Below are 16,504 nucleotides of genomic sequence, written 5' to 3' on the forward strand. Positions count from 1 at the left end.
ACTCGCTGCCGCCCCTGCCCCCACTAAAGAATTCACCATTACCGAATGGAATGTTTTTCGAAAAATACGCATAGGTTCTACCTCAGCAGAAGGCATTACCGACATTAACACCTGGATGCAGGCGCTACGCACTGATGTTCAAACAGCCACTCGGGTGGTAACTACAGATGCCTCAGTTGAACGCATGGATAGCCGCCTCGCCCATCTTCTGGAGGCTAAAGCCTCCATCTTAGCTCGATGGAAGGGGCAGCGCCTAAACCGTCGCCTCAGAAGTAAGATCTCCAAACTGAACACAGCCATCGAGGAGCATTGTCAAACCCTCAGCCGGCAACAATGGACTGAGCTGTGTAACATGGTGGATGGACAACTTCATCGCCCTTTCTCGTGGAAACTCCTCAAACATCTGCTTGATAATACCACCACCCGCACCACCCAACAGGATCGGCTGCAGCAGCTCCTTTATACGGAGACCCTTAAGCAAGGTCCACAACAGGTGCTTGACTACCTCTGCACCAGATATATCTCCAGGGGACAAGTCACTCCACACAGCAATTACATCGGTAGCCCCAACCCTACTCTAGACTCCGATTTCAGCGTATCTGAAATACATGCCGCTCTACGCAAGCTTAACGGTCGTTCTGCTCCAGGGCGAGACGGGGTCACTAAGAAAAGCCTTCGCAATTTCGATGACGAGTCCGTGTCCCATCTGACTGACTACATCAACGATTGCGGGCGCAGTGGTGCCCTTCCAGCCGCCTGGAAGACTGCCAACGTTATCCTAATCCCAAAGCCTGGCAAACCATCTAGCCTCAATAACTTAAGGCCCATCTCCCTCACTTCATGCGTAGGCAAGGTGATGGAACACGCCTTCTAAGCACGCATCAACAGTCACCTCGAGGACAACTCTCTCTATCCCCACACCATCATTGGATTTCGCCCTCACCTTTCTACTCAAGACGCTATGTTGCAGCTCAAACATCAAGTGCTAAACAATCGTTCCCGTAGCATGAAAGCCATCCTCGGACTCGACCTCACTCAAGCCGTTGATAACATTTCCCATGCAGCTATCCTTGACCAGGTCTCCAACCACCACCTAGGAGAACGAGCGTACAATTACATCCGTGACTTTCTCTCCAATCGCACGGCTACCCTCTCGGCCGGGGATTTGCAATCAGACCAGCTTCCCCTTGGCAGCAAAGGCACCCCGCAAGGTTCAGTTATCTCTCCCATGCTCTTGAACTTAGTCATGATTGGCCTTGCCAAGCTACAGCAAGTCGACAATATCAACCATACCATCTACGCCGACGACATCACCATCTGGTCGTACCGAGGCAGTGATGGTCAAGTGGAATCAGCCCTCCAAACGGCGATTGACACGGTTGAAGCCTATCTCCAAGGGACCAAACTGCGCTGTTCGCCGGCTAAATAGGAGCTTCTGCTGTACAAGCCCATTCAGCGGGGTCGCCCTCCCAAACACCAATCTGATCACCGACCCTGTGACGCCATAACCCTACGCCTTCAAGATGGCAGTCCTATCCCACACGTCCCTAGTATCCGGGTTCTCGGTCTCACCATCTCGACCAACGGCTCCAACGCCTTGGCTCTCAACAAGATCTGTGCCCAATTTCAAAACACCCTACGACATCTTAAACGTATATCTAACCGACGAGGAGGACTCAGAGAAGAAAGCCGTCTCCGACTCGTCCAATCCTTTGTCATATGCCACATTACCTACGTTGCTGCGTACCTCAACTGGTACCGGGCTGAGCAAAACAAGCTCGACACCCTCATACGAGGGGTCTACAAGCAAGCACTTGGGCTCCCGCATTGCACCAGCACTGAACTCTTCAACCAACTGGGAGTTCACAACAACCTTTCCGAACTCATTGAAGCCCAACAACGCTGTCAGCTTGAACGGCTCACCCTTACTGAAACGGGGCGCTTTATTCTGTTCACGCTTGGCTTCACCTACCATCAGCAACAGGGCCCCAAACAACCGATCCCGACCGACATCCGTAGCTGGATCTACATAGACCCTATCCCTAGAAATATGCACCCTGAATATAACAGGGCCCGGCGCCAAGCTCGGGCCGGAGCTATCATAAAAGCCCTTGCCCACGTACCTGGCGTCACATTTGATGACGCAGCCCAAAACTCCCATGGCACATGATTTGTGGCCGTCGCCACAGGCGATGGAGCCCTACACCACGCCTGCAGCGTCACTACCCCCACTGCCGAGACGGCTGAAGAGGTGGCCATCGCCCGGGCCACTTTAGATCCCACCTGTCACACCACAGTGTGTGACTCGCTCAGCCGTTACTAACTTCAGCAAAGGCCGTATTTCTCCCCAAGCTCTTCGCATCCTCTGCCAGGCACCACACTATAAAGACAGCATAATCTCCCTAACATGGATCCCGGCCCATGCGGGCCCTGTCCACCCACACCTCCCCAATCTCAATGAGGTCACCCACTCCATTGCGCGAGGCCTAGTCAACCGCGCCGGAGTCACTGGAGATGAGCTGGACACCAGATACAACCTGACAACTTATAACAATCTCGTTAAGGCCTTTTACATCAGTCGCCGAATCTTCCCCCGCCTCACCCAAAGTTCAGCCGGGCGCAGGCTACCACCCTGCGTCTAATACAAACAAACACGTACCCTTCACCCGCCCGCCTCCACCTTATATTTCCGGACGTCTACACTACGCCCAACTGCCGGTGCTGTGGAATTCACCCGGCTACGCTTCCGCATATGCTATGGCAGTGCCCAGCACAGTACACCCAGACTAACACCACGACTCTCTCGTCGAGGTTGCATGAGGCTCTGCGGAGCTCCGCCCTCGACGCCCAAACCTGGGCGACCCTGCACGCCCGCGAGGCGGCGGCGAGGCAAGCCCTCGACGTCCCTTCGTGGGAGGCTTATGCCCGGCCATCATAAAGTGCTGGTTTTACAATAAAAGTTTATTCCTCCTCCTCCTATTCGAAACACTGTCCCGAGCGAGGCCCGGTATCAACCTAAGGTGGGCAGGCTCTTTAGTCCAGGAATCCTCTGGCATCTACTGCCCTCTTGGCCCTGGCGACGAGTTGTCATTGGTCTTCCAGGTCGCCGATGGCGAGCTTGGCTTCCCATGTTTGGAATAGGTGGTCTTCATTTGCTTCTTGTGCTCGTTTTGCATCGGTTGTCGGTTTCATTTCGCTCCCTTCTTGCCAAGGGCATTCTAGTAGCAAGTGTGCCAAGGTGTCAGGTACGTTGCAGAGTGGGCACAGGTAGCCGTGGAGTGTCGGGTAGAGGCGGTGCATTATCGTTCCGCGAGCGTACCTTTTACTTCGCAGGCGTCTAAGGATCATGCTTTCTTCTCTGCCGAGTTTAGGGTACTGTGGAGGGTGCATTCGACGTTCGAGTCTGTAGTGTAATATGATGGGTATGGGCTACGCCTCTTCTGTCGTGGGTCGGAAATCGCGTAGGGTGAGGGGAGCCCGGCTGACGTGCTCGCAGGCAGCGGCGTGGGCCGCTTCGTTACTCTGTAGTCCCTCGTGTCCGGGTACCCACGTTACGCAGGTGCACGGGAGCGGAGTGCTTCTTCTTAACATCATCAGTGCATCGGCCGAGATGCGGCCCCTCGAGAAGCTTCTAGAGGCGGCGTGAGAGTCCGTGAATATAACTGATGCGTCTGCGAATGTGGTGGTGGCGAGAGCGATTGCCGCTTATTCAGCCGTTTCCCGGTTGCGTGCCTTGACGTTTGCCGATGCTTACTCGCGGCCTCTGGAGTCTACGACGCTGAGAAGCGTACGCGTTTCGATGCGGATAATTGACCGCGTCAGTGTAGCGGGCGTGCTTGAAAGTTCGTATGATGGCGTTGGCTCTAGCCTGTCTTCTATTCTTGTGGTATATGGGATTGATGTTGCGCGGGAAACGTGCGACGCAAATGCTCTCTCGAACGTCCAGTGGGATTCACTCTTTCTTGTCCGTGTCTGCGGCGTAGTACGCCTCGCTGAAGTTCAGGTGTCGGAGTACTCACCTCTCGGTGGGCGTGAGCTTGAGGCGTTCCACTTGGCTGTTGTGCACTTCGGCGAGCTCCTCCCATGTGTTGTGGACGCCCATTTTAAGGAGGCGTGTAGTGGAGGCCATGGCATGGAGTCCCAGGGCGGCTTTGATTGCCTTCCTTATTATGACGTTGAGCTTTTCTTTTTCAGTGTTCTTGAAAGCCAAGTACGGCGTGCCGTACGTGATGCGGCTGGTAAACTGTGCTTGTTTTATTCTTAGCGTGCCTTGCTCCTTGAGCCCGCTTCTTTGGCTTGAGATCCTCTTGACGAGGTGTGAGTTGCACAAGGGTGCGCTTGGTAGGCTGGTAGCTGCCGATGCGTCCTTGTGGGTGTGGAGCCCATGTATTCGTATAGTGTCGACTTTCGGAATTGTTGTCCCCTTGAGGGTGACACTGGGGTTGGGCTCTTCGTAGCTGAGTGGCCGGCCTCTCGTTCTAGCTTTTAGGACAAGGTGCTCAGACTTCTCGGAGGCCCAGCGGAGGCCGCAGTTTTGGATAGTTTTCGATGGTGTCTACGGCTTCTTGTAAGCTGCTTTCTTTTCTTCCAGTGTTCATATACCTGGTCCAGAGCATGATGTCATCAGCATACATCGCGTGATGCAGATCTGGTATGGTCTCCAGGAGTTAGGGTAGCTTCATCATAGGTACGTTAAAGAGTAGCGGTGAAGTGACCGACCCTTGCTGGGTGCGTCTGTTTGGAAGTAGGAAGCTTTCACTGCGGATGTTGCAGATCCCGGCGGCTGCCGTGCGGTCCATCAGAACGTTTCTGATGTACGCGTAGGTCCTAGTGCCGCAGCCGGTGCCTTCGAGATTGTTGAGGATCGCGTCGTGGCTAACATTATCAAAGGCTCCCTTGACGTCTACTGCCACTATGGAGTATTTTCTTCCAATGTTTAGTTGATCTAGGAGGCCTTATTTTAGTTGTCAGAGTACGTCCTGCGTTGAAAGGTGCGGCCTGCAGCCGAACATGGTGTACGGTAGGTGGCCGTTGTCTTCCAGGTTCTTGGTAATTCGGTCGTGCACCATATGTTCGAAAAGCTTTCCAGCGCACGAGGTCATAGAGATCAGGTGTGCGTTCTCGAGGCTGAGAGATTTGTTGGGCTTGGGGATCATGGTGATCTCCGAGTGCTTCCATACAGCAGGCAGCTCTCCTTTTTCCTAGCACTCGTTGTAGTAACGGAGGAGAGCCTCGGTGGCCTGCTGATGTTGGTTGCGTAGGTGTTTGTTAAAGATGCAGTTTTTGCCGAGGCTGGTATTTCTAGTCAGCTTGGATAGGGCTTCGTAGAGTTCGGCCTGCGGGAAGGGTCGGTCGAGTTCTGAATTCTGTTTTCCAGACTATTTCTTGCTGCGAGTTGACGCGGGCGAGGGTGCGTCAGTCCATAGTTTTTTTGTTTTTCTCGCAGGAGGGTTCTGCTGATCCGGTGTGGTTGTGGATAAGACTGCGGAGATATTGCTTCTGTTTCATTTGGTGGGTTCAGTGGCCAGGATTTCGCACTGCTGGAGCTCCAGCGCTTATCTCTTTCTTGTAGTCTGTTGAGGCGCTGTTGCCGTATATGTAGGGTGGAGGATTTGGCCCGAGTCTCTTCTTGCACTCTGTACTAACAGTTTTGTGCACTTTTCCGCAGAGCTTGCAGGTCCATTTGCAGTCGTGGTCTTGTGGTTGCCCAATCTTGCCGTATTTTTAGCAGAAATCTGGGATTGGTTTCGGGCAGACGTCTTGGTGGTGTCGCGTGTTGGCACAGGTGCGGCAGTACTGCATTGACTTGCGATATGTTCTGCAGCGGAAGCCTACGCTCTGGAAGGTGATGTAGTAAGGAACGTGCGGTCCTTCAAAAAATACGACTGCCGTGGTCGATTGTTTCATAACTCGGGCGTGAAAAACGGTGTATCGTGCCGGTGCTCGTATTCTTGCCATGAGTTCTGAGGTGCTTCTTCCTGTATGAGGCCATGGATGCTGCCTCGGGAGACGTCGTCCGGCATCCCTCATTTTAGAGAGTTGCTTGGATTTTCACTATACCTTGGATTGAAACAAATTGTAGCTACTCCTACTATAGAGTCATCTATACTAGATTTGATATTCCTAAATGCACCGCTCCTTACAAGTGGCTTTAAGTTTGAATACAAAGATGGCGCCGAATGCCGAGTGCGCCTACGTGCTGTCTCGTGTCCCCCTTCTTCGTGTGTTGTTTTATTCGGCGTTGTTTTTGTAATCATGCTTAACCAACTAGCCCACCATCACATGCTCAGTTTTAGGTGTGAGATTACTGACGGTATTTCCAATCACAAAGCTGTTATTGCTACTATTAATCTTCCATTTTCAAGGTGCCACTATAAATATATAGGCTCTTACGATTATAATCATGCAGATGATACGTCCATTCTTGATACATTTACCATTTCATTCCACAGATTCTCCCAGTTATGCACTACCAGTGATATCAATACTATAGTATCAGATTTTGAAAACATTGTTCATACTTGCATACAGCGCTTTGTGCCATTAAAATGAAGAAAAATCTTGACCTTCCTTGGATGACAAGGGCAATGCCACATTTGAAGCGTCGAGTAGCAAGAGCACGTCAAAAGTGCTATATGATGCTGAAACAAATGACCAGTTTCGCTTTAAGAAGAAAGAACTCCGTCAACAAATTGATGCAGCTAAGAACTTCTATTATCAGTTCACTGCTCCTAAATTAATTAAAAATAACCCGCGAAAATTTTGGAGCTCGATTTCGCCTATGAAAAACACCACCCAGAAATTTTTATTATATGATTCCGAAATAAGTGATACTGGCGCTATTGCTAAAGCATTCAATGAATATTTTCAGTCTGTGTTTACACAGGACAATGACGTAATACATCCCTGCTCCACGAGAACAAACATGCCCTGTGCAATTAACAGTATTACAATTTCTCGGCAAGGATCCCTGAACCCTATTTTAAATCTTGACGCCAAAAAAGGCTGCGTCCAGACAATGTCAGCAATGTGTTCCTTCATCGTTCTGCGCTTTGAACTTGTCAATACCTGAGATTAATTTTTCAGAAATCAGTGTCTACTTATACACTTCTTTGTTCATGGAAACGGGCTAGATTGATTCTATTGTCCAAATCTGGGCAAAAACAATTTGTTCTTCATTATAGACCCATTTCTTTAACTTCTCATGTATGCAAACTCCTTGAACACATAATTTATAAACACATTATCACTTTTTTAGAGTCAAATCACACTTTATGCAGCGCTCAGCATGGGTTTTGTAGCGGTTTTAGCACAGTGACTCAATTAACTGAATTTACACATGACATCAGTTTTGCTCTTGATCTAGGTCAGTAAGTAGATGCGCTCTTCATTTATTTTTCCAAAGCATTTGATGCTGTACCACACACTAAACTATTGCATAAACTAAGCCGTATGCTTAATAAACCTATTCTTCAAATTAGGAAGGAACAGCGCCAACTAAGACGATCACGAGAGGGAGAACGACACAGGACAAGCGCTTTGTCCTGTGTCTTGTCTTGTTGACGCTTGTCCTGTGTCACTCTCCCTCTCGTGAACGTCTCAGTTGGCGCTGTTCCTTCCTGTTTCAAGTATGAACCATCTCGCCCAAATGAATGTTATCCCGAACCCTCTTCTTGACTGGATCCGTAGTTTTCTTTATGATCGTTCGCAGTATGTTTCTTTTAATTCATTCAAGTCTCCTGACGCATGAGTATCTTCTGGAGTACCCCAGGGTTCTATTTAAGGCCATTGCTTTTCTTGGCTTTATATTAACGACATTGCAAACTGTTTCAATAAAAAATCGGCTTTACGTTGACGACTGCGTTCTCTAATATGTCATTTCTGCATCTAATGGTCATAACACTCTGAATCAATCTTTTAGTAGTTTTTTGTTAATGGCGCGAACTCTGGCAAATGAACATCAACTTCAGAAAAACAGACATCATGTCCTTTCACAAGCATGCTGTTTGCTCATAATTCAATTACTCCTATAAATGCAGTTTTCTGCCACGCGCATATGAATATACGTATTTAGGGGTCCTTTTCACTTCAAGGTTATCCTGGTCAGAACATATTCTAACAACTCGCAATAAAGTACTAAGGAAACTTGGTTACCTGTCCCGAACCCTAAGTGCTGCCCCGAATGAAACTATACTAATTACGTACAAAACACTTGTAAGGCATAGTCTTGATTATGCGGCTACCATATGGAACCCTTACAAAATTTCGGACATCCACAAAATTGAATCTGTTGAGAAAAAGGCGGTTCGTTTTATATACCGTCGCTATGACAATGTTTTGTTTTCGTCAGCTCATCTACATATATCATTTCTTTTCATTTATTATCACCTTGAAGGCCCGAAGGCATTACACAAGGGGGGGGGGGGGGGGGAGGGGGGCAATACAAACACGTGTAAGAGTGGTGTCGTGCAAACCAACGAAAAAAAACACATTGCTGATTTTGTGCGACTTTACACAATCAGATAAAAAATTCGAATTGAAAGAACACGGCAATACATTCGCAATAAAAGAAACAAAAGAAAAAGACTATGTGGAAGGGTTGACAAGGGTAGACTATTCCGAATGGTTTATGATGGGTTCATGGACGATGTACACTGGCAACAGAAAGTTATTCAAAGTGATTTGTTAGGTATTCACGAAATTTTTTGCTGTCAGTACAGGTAACGAAGTTGTCAGGGAGCGCATTCCAATAAACGATTGCATCAGGAAAGAAGGAAGTTGTCATGGCGCATGAGCCGCCGGGTAAACGTGCTATGGCAGAGCTGTGACTTAAACGAGAGGAAGTTCGTAATGGTGGTTTAAGAAGGTGGTGCCTTGAGCCTGGATTGTAAAAAAAGAAGAGTGCAGCAAGCAAAGACGTGATATTATGCGGTGCGACTTCAGTGTTCGCAGACCAATTGTCAGACCTATATGCTCGGTTATATGGTATATGCAGACCTATATGCTCAGTTAGCTCCTCTTTCCCACCGTCGTCACATTAATTCTCGGAAATTTCTACACTCTCTATTTTACTCTCCACATTATGCTTCCCCTAAAACATATCTGACCCGTACACAGTCCCTAGTCACGAAAAACAGCAATCACTTAAACTTATCGGTCTTTTTTCCTCGCACCAACACTATTAAATACAGCTTTTTTTTCCAGTAATATTGAACTCTGCAAGGACCTGCTTGGTTCCTTCCGTTATTTACCTCATAAAGAATTTGGGGAAAACCTAATAAGAAAATTTAATCAAGAGCACTCACCTTCAATCGGTATTTCTTCCGGTGGCCCGCAGGGCTCCGTATTGACACGTGTGCTTTTTTGTCTTTATCGGGCGACGCGTTTCACCGCCTAAGAAATGTTATCGCAAAGCGCAGGACGCGCCTGCATGTAGGGAAAGTTTCTGGAATGTTATCCATGCTTCAATCCCCTGTCTGGGACCGAACCTTGTGTAATTTGATTGCAAGTGTGCGCGACGCGAATAATGTAGAACTTTGTGAAAGGCACATGAGTCCAAGCGGTTACAATGGAAAAAGACTGATGTATAAAAGCCGGCGCTCTTGACCCGCTGATCAGATTTTCGACGATCGCCGGCTGTGTTTTCCGTATTCGTTTATCATTGAGTGTAGCCTGTTTTTCTGGGCACAAGTGCACCCAATAAAGTTAGTTTCGCCATTCACAGTTTTCTTGCTGTGTCCTCAACTGTCACTACCACGTGACAGTATTAAGACCAGTATGATTTACTATATACAAGGATGTCGTGTACTTTGCTACTAACACTGCTGTTCAGTTCCATTTGTATGCAAGTGACTGTGTCTTGTACTCTAAGGTTGCCAGTGTCAACAATCAGGAGATGCTCAATAAGACCTTCAATAGCTTTTGCAACTGTAGTAAGGCCTGGAAAATGAAAATAAGTTCAGTGGAACGGTATCTGTGACTTTTTGGAACAAGAAGCAACCCCTGTAATCAGCCTACACTAATGATCATAAGTTTAACTTATTTCACCGAGTTAAAGTATATTGGAGTAAGTTTTTCTTCGAACCTAAAATGGCACCAGCACGTAGATTTAATTTGTGCCGGGACCCTAAAGCAACCTCGATATTTCAAAGAAAACTAGAAACAGTAACCAAGGAATGTAACCTAGCAGCTTATAAATTCCTTGTCAGGTTCTGTCTAGAATAAGCATCTGTTTTCTGGTAAGCTCCCTGCGCATCCGACGTATCAGAGCTTGAGACTGGGGAGAAGAAAGCTGTTAGGCTCATTTGCAAGCGATATGATCGCAAGTTCTCCCCGTCTGTGTACGCTGGCCTCCTATCGCCTGAGTCGCACGTGTCATCATCAGCCTGATTACGCCCACTGCAGGGCAAAGGCCTCTCCCATATTTCTCCAACAACCCTTGTCATGTACTAATTGTGGCCATGCCGTCCTGCAAACTTCTTAATCTCATCCGCCCACCTAACTTTCTGCCGCCCCCTCCTACGCTTCCCTTCCCTTGGAATCCAGTCCGTAACCCTTAATGACCATCGGTTATCTTCCCTCCTCATTACATGTCCTGCCCATGCCCATTTCTTTTTCTTGATTTCAACGAAGATGTCATTAACTCGTGTTTGTTCCCTCACCAAATCTGCTCTTATCCCTTAACGTTACACCTATCATTCTTCTTTCCATAGCTCGTTGCGTCGTCCTAAATTTGAGTAGAACCCTTTTCGTAAGCCTCCAGGTTTCCGCCCCGTAGGTGAGTACTGGTAAGACACAGCTATTATACACTTTCCTCGTGAGAGATAATGGCAACCTGCTGTTCATGATCTGAGAATGCCGGCCAAACGCACCCCAGCCCATTCTCATTCTTCTGATTATTTCCGTCTCATGATCTGGATCCGCAGTGACTACCTGCCCTAAGTAGATGTATTCCCTTACGACTTCCAGTGCCTCGCTGCCTGTTGTAAATTGCTGTCCCCTTCCAAGACTGTTAAACATTACTTTAGTTTTCTGTACATTTCTTTTTAGACCTACTCTTCTGCTTTGCCTCTCCAGGTCAGTGAGCATGCATTGCAGTTGGTCCCCTGAGTTACTAAGCAACGCAATATCATCAGCGAATCGCAAGTTAGTAAGGTATTCACCATTAACTTTTATCCCCAATTCTTCCCAATCCAAGTCTCTGAATACCTCCTGTAAACACGCTGTGAATAGCATTGGAGAGATCGTATCTCCCTGTCTGACGCCTTTCTTTATTGGGATTTTGTTGCTTGCTTTGTGGAGGACTACGGTGGCTGTGGAGCCGCTATAGATATCTTTCAGTATTTTTACATACGGCTCGTCTACACCCTGATTGCGTAATGCCTCCATGACTGCTGAGGTTTCGACAGAATGAAATGCTTTCTCGTAATCAATGAAAGCTATATATAAGGGTTGGTTATATTCCGCACATTTCTCTATCACCTGATTGATAGTGTGAATATGATCTATTGTTGAGTAGCCTTTACGGAATCCTGCCTGGTCCTTTGCTTGACAAAAGTCTAAGGTGTTCCTGATTGTATTTGCGATTACCTTAGTAAATAGTTCGCAGGCAACGGACAGTAAGCTGATCGGTCTATAATTTTTCAAGTCTTTGGCGTCTCCTTTCTTATGGATTAGGATTATGTTAGCGTTTTTCCAAGATTCCAGTACGCTCGACGTTATGAGGCATTGCGTATACAGGGTGGCCAGTTTCTCTAGAACAATTTGCCCAGCATCCTTCAACAAATCTGCTGTTACCTGATCCTCCCCGGCTGCCTTCCCCCTTTGCAAATCTCCCGAGGCTTTTTTTACTTCTTCCGGCGTTACCTGTGGGATTTTGAATTCCTCTAGACTATTTTCTCTTCCATTGTCGTCGTGGGTGCCACTGGTACCGTATAAATCTCTATAGAACTCCTCAGCTACTTCAACTATCTCATCCATATTAGTAATGATATTGCCGGCTTTGTCTCTTAACGCATACGTCTGATTCTTGCCAATTCCTAGTTTCTTCTTCACTGTTTTTAGGCTTCCTCCGTTCCTGAGAGCATGTTCAATTCGATCCATATTATACTTCCTTATGTCAGCTGTCTTACGCCTGTTGATTAACTTCGCAAGTTCTGCCAGTTCTATTCTAGCTGCAGGGTTAGAGGCTTTCATACATTGGCGTTTTTTGATCAGATCTTTCGTCTCCTGCAATAGTTTACTGGTATCCTGCCTAACGGAGTTACCACCGACTTCCATTGCACACTCCTTAATGATGCCCGCAAGATTGTCGTTCATTGCTTCAACACTAAGGTCCTCTTCCTGAGTTAAAGCCGAGTACCTGTTCTGTAGTTTGATCTGGAATTCCTCTATTTTCCTTCTTACCGCTAACTCATTGATCGGCTTTTTATGTACCAGTTTCTTCCGTTCCCTTCTCAGGTCTAGGCTAATTCGAGTTCTTACCATCCTGTGGTCACTGCAGCGCACCTTGCCGAGCACGTCCACATTTTGTATGATGCCAGGGTTAGCGCAGAGTATGAAGTCTATTTCATTTCTAGTCTCGCCGTTCGCGCTCCTCCACGTGCACTTTCGGCTATCCCGCTTGCGGAAGAAGGTATTCATTATCCTCATATTATTCTGTTCCGCAAACTCTCCTAATAACTCTCCCCTGATATTCCTAGTGCCTATGCCACATTCCCCCACTGCCTTGTCTCCAGCCTGCTTCTTGCCTACTTTAGCACTAAAGTCGCCCTTTAGTATAGTGTATTTAGTTTTCACTCTATCCATCGCCGATTCCACGTCTTCATAGAAGCTTTCGACTTCCCGGTCATCATGACTGGATGTAGCGGCGTACACCTGTACCATCTTCATTTTGTACCTCTTATTATGTTCCACAACAAGACCTGCCACCCTCTCGTTAATGCTGTACAATTCCTGTATGTTACCAGCTATATTCTTATTAATCGGGAATCCGACGCCTAGTTCTCTTCTCTCCGCTAAGCCCCGGTAGCACAGGACGTGCCCGCTTTTTAGCACTGTATATGCTTCTTTTGGCCTCCTAAACCGTGTGACGCACGTGTGAAAGTATTATAATGTAGCACAAGAGTGTACATGCTCCTGTTTACATCGGTGTGCCTGTGACATTTGTTAGCTCCTCAGCACTGGAAGCACGGTGAGCAAATCTTTCGAATATTGTTCCCTTGCAATGTTACTTAGATACTTTGAAGTCTTCTTTCGTGCCATTTACCACTGAATTGTGGAATAACCTACACACTTGTCTCGGAGAATTCCCACATAAGCGTTTTGTAAAAGAAGTTTCTTTAGTTGTGACATGTTGATTGTATGTTGTAATAATGAGCTTACTCCCTCATGCTATGCCTCAAATGTGAGACAGCAGTATTTGTTAATAAATAACTGGATAAATAAATAAGATGAGCACCTATAACCGTGTTGCAATTTTTAATGTTTGACGCTCATCAACGTGGCTGTCGTTATGTGCATCCGGGAACAAAAGCATAAGGACCACAGGCACACCAAAAACACAGAATTTACTTGTAATTCCAATGCACGAACTGAAATAGAGGAGTGGCCCCGGAAAGTTCCCAGGGCCAAGTTGGGACCGCAGTTGGTAATATTAAGTTACATTTATAGGCGAATATCATAAGGAGCCAACAAAAATTGGCACCAATGGCAGCATAGGGGAAATAAACTCTTGTACCTATAGATGAAATAAAGAAACGATAAATTATTGGAAATGAAAATGGATGAAAAAAGAACTTGCCGCAGGCGAGGAATGATCCAACAACCTTCGCATCGTTCCCCATCTGTGGCAAATTGTATTTTCATTCACTTCCATTTCCATTAATTTATCGTTTCTTTATTTCATTTATTAAGTAAAAGTAAGTTCCCCTATGTAGTCCTTGGTGGCAGTGTTTGCTGACTTCTTACGATATGAATAATAAAAATCAGGCCCCTCGCCTTACCCCTTTCTCCTCATTTATAGTGGAAGAAGTAAATGAGGCCTATGCGGCATCATTCGTTCTGTATATTTTCCCGGTGAAAGTAAACCGTAAGTCTGTATTCAGAGCTCAACAGTGGCGCCTTGCAATGCCGTTTTCAACCAAATGCGCCATAGTTCGGCTGCTCCAACTTAAGCGAAAGATGAAGTGTCCACTTTCTTCTCTCGTGCAGAAATTGAAGCAGCTGTCGCCTCCTCTGCCATCCGAGAAATGCAAGTTCGCACTCATCAACGAGAACCGTCTCAAGAACAGATCGATTGAAATACTGCCCGGTACGTACAACGAGCCCTTAGCGCGAGTCGGGCTCAAAGGCCGTCTAAACTGTGCATTGCACCATCGCAGAAGTGCGTCATTTTTTTTCTTTTGCGTAATCTCATACTTCACCATCAGCCGTTTCGCTTAGACGAACACTCTCTGTGTATTCACGAAACCAACAACATAACATATCCTCGTCTTTTTTTACACCCTATTGGAGCGCTTACATTCAGTGAAAGAGAACCGGAGGCGAAGCTTGACGTCGATTTCGCAGACAATATCAATAGTATGCACACAATTGAACGTCAGACATTCATTACAATGGCTACTTCATTGCGTAACATACAATGACTGGGCTTACTTAGGTACTTATGCTTAAGAAGCAGCGCTGCAATGTTCAACTACAGGGACGCAGCACGTATTCCCCAGGTAGACCGGGGCATGCTTTGAGGAATACTGGAAACAAATTAGTGTGTGGCCATGGTGCCACAAAATCTCGGCGTATCACATGGCCGGAAAAAGATTAGCGAACACGTAAATTTATAAAGCTTTACAAGGGTCAGCATAATTATTCTGAGAATGCCAAAGGGCGGTCCAAGAAACAGCCCCACGCGCTGAAGGTTTGGTGTTCCACTTTCATGCGGAAGGTTGGCCAGATCCTTCGACAGTCGGCTGCTAAAGCAAGACAATATTGAAGTAATATCTCTTGTCACGCGGAAGCTTTTATACTTACAAGAACTGCATAAAGCGTTCAACGGTGAGGCAGGTGTGGCTCAGCCACACGGCACAAACCGCGAGCGGCGCATTAGTCCCGGCTGAACTTACTATATACGCGCAACCGTTTTGCCTATAATCGCTCTAAAGCATTCTGAATGATAGATATTTTTGTGGGAACCCAAAGTTTACTAAAATGAAGTCAAAAATGTGTTTGTGTTTTTCAGCAACCTGTACTTGCTATGCATGTTGACCTCTATACCTCTCAACACTACACTTTCGTTTTGGTTCTGTTGAACATGACGGAAGAAAAGATTCTTTCTTCTGTGTGTTGTTCAACGACCGCAAGTGACCATCGTTTGCCAGTTTCCTTGAAAACTTGCTCCCAGGTCTCACGCTCAGTCTATGCAGCCATTGGTCGCATAGACTGGAAGCGTACTGGCAGTTATAGCTTGCGTGATATTGGGAACAAAAAGGAAAAACTCGGAAGCAATTTTTCGCAACATGTTTGGGCAGTTGCTAGCGCATGTAATGCGGTCCTCTATGAAGGGTCGGGGACCAGAGACCGCCTTTTTGTTAAGGTTTCACTAGTTTCCCGATACATATCGTTTTGTTTTCGCAACTTGCCCGGATAACGGCTCGGCCTTTTGGCTCAAGGTCACGTGAAGGTCGCCAACAAGGGCAGGTAAAAATATTTCATGCTCAGAAAGCGGTAACCAAACCTTCAATAGTCCTATCGATGCTATCCTGAGTGCGAGAAAGGATGCGCTCTCTCTTTGAAAATAGTGTTTTAGCAGAGCGTATTTGTGCTTCCGCTCCACTCGGCCAGGACGCGGGCGTTACTGCGCATGCGCCATACGCTCAGATGTGAGCGGGCAAGCTGACCGGCACTTCCGCTCGCGCGGCGTCTTGGCGGAGCGGCTTGGCGAGTGCGTCTCACGCAAAGCGTTCTGGTCTCGTCCTTCGTCGGGGCAGAAACGAGTTCCAATATGGCAGTCACCGGTGCAACATGTGCTTCGACGGCATCTGCAGAACTCACAGGCCGCAAACCTAGAAAGATGTGCCGCATTGATTAATATTTGTGTCTTCTGCGCGAAGTGGTAGCGACGAACCCACTCGAAAACACTCGCTTGTGGGAGCAAACTAGGGAAAACGATTCTTCAGCAGGGGGGCGCGAGCTCACACTCCGTGCAGTGCGCGACAGAGTGGACCTTCCCGTGGGATATTTTCGACAACGGGACAGGGCTAACCTGCGCAAGTAAGTGTGCACGTCTACATCCTAATTTGAGTTCGCATTTGTGATCACATTACCCATCCTGCGCTCTCCTTCTCAGATCTGGAACAGAGGAGCAGTACAATGAGCTGCACGGATTGCTGCAGGAAGTTTCAGACATGGCTTGGTAGTTCGGCCACACGCCAAGAACAGTGCCCAGGAAAGGCAGCCCAACGGCGACAGGCAAAGAGGCGCTGATGGCGTCGTTTTCGGCTGCTGCCTA

General features: G+C 47.3%; 1 protein-coding gene across 14 annotated transcripts in view; it reads left to right on the plus strand.

Annotated features, from left to right (window-relative positions):
- LOC135915563 (receptor-type tyrosine-protein phosphatase kappa-like) overlaps positions 1–16,504 on the plus strand; it is a 682,443-nt gene that overhangs the window by 480,295 nt on the left and 185,644 nt on the right. For all 14 annotated transcript variants that reach the window (XR_011508500.1, XM_065448678.2, XM_065448676.2 and 11 more), the window contains one exon: positions 14,212–14,311. Coding sequence is in view for 13 of the 14 variants with exons in the window: in XM_065448678.2 (XP_065304750.2) it covers positions 14,212–14,311 (100 nt within the window). In the remaining variant the exon portion in view is untranslated. The remainder of the gene's footprint in view (positions 1–14,211; positions 14,312–16,504) is intronic.

This window comes from Dermacentor albipictus, chromosome 9, assembly GCF_038994185.2.
Source record: "Dermacentor albipictus isolate Rhodes 1998 colony chromosome 9, USDA_Dalb.pri_finalv2, whole genome shotgun sequence".
In the NCBI taxonomy this organism is placed as follows: domain Eukaryota; kingdom Metazoa; phylum Arthropoda; class Arachnida; order Ixodida; family Ixodidae; genus Dermacentor; species Dermacentor albipictus.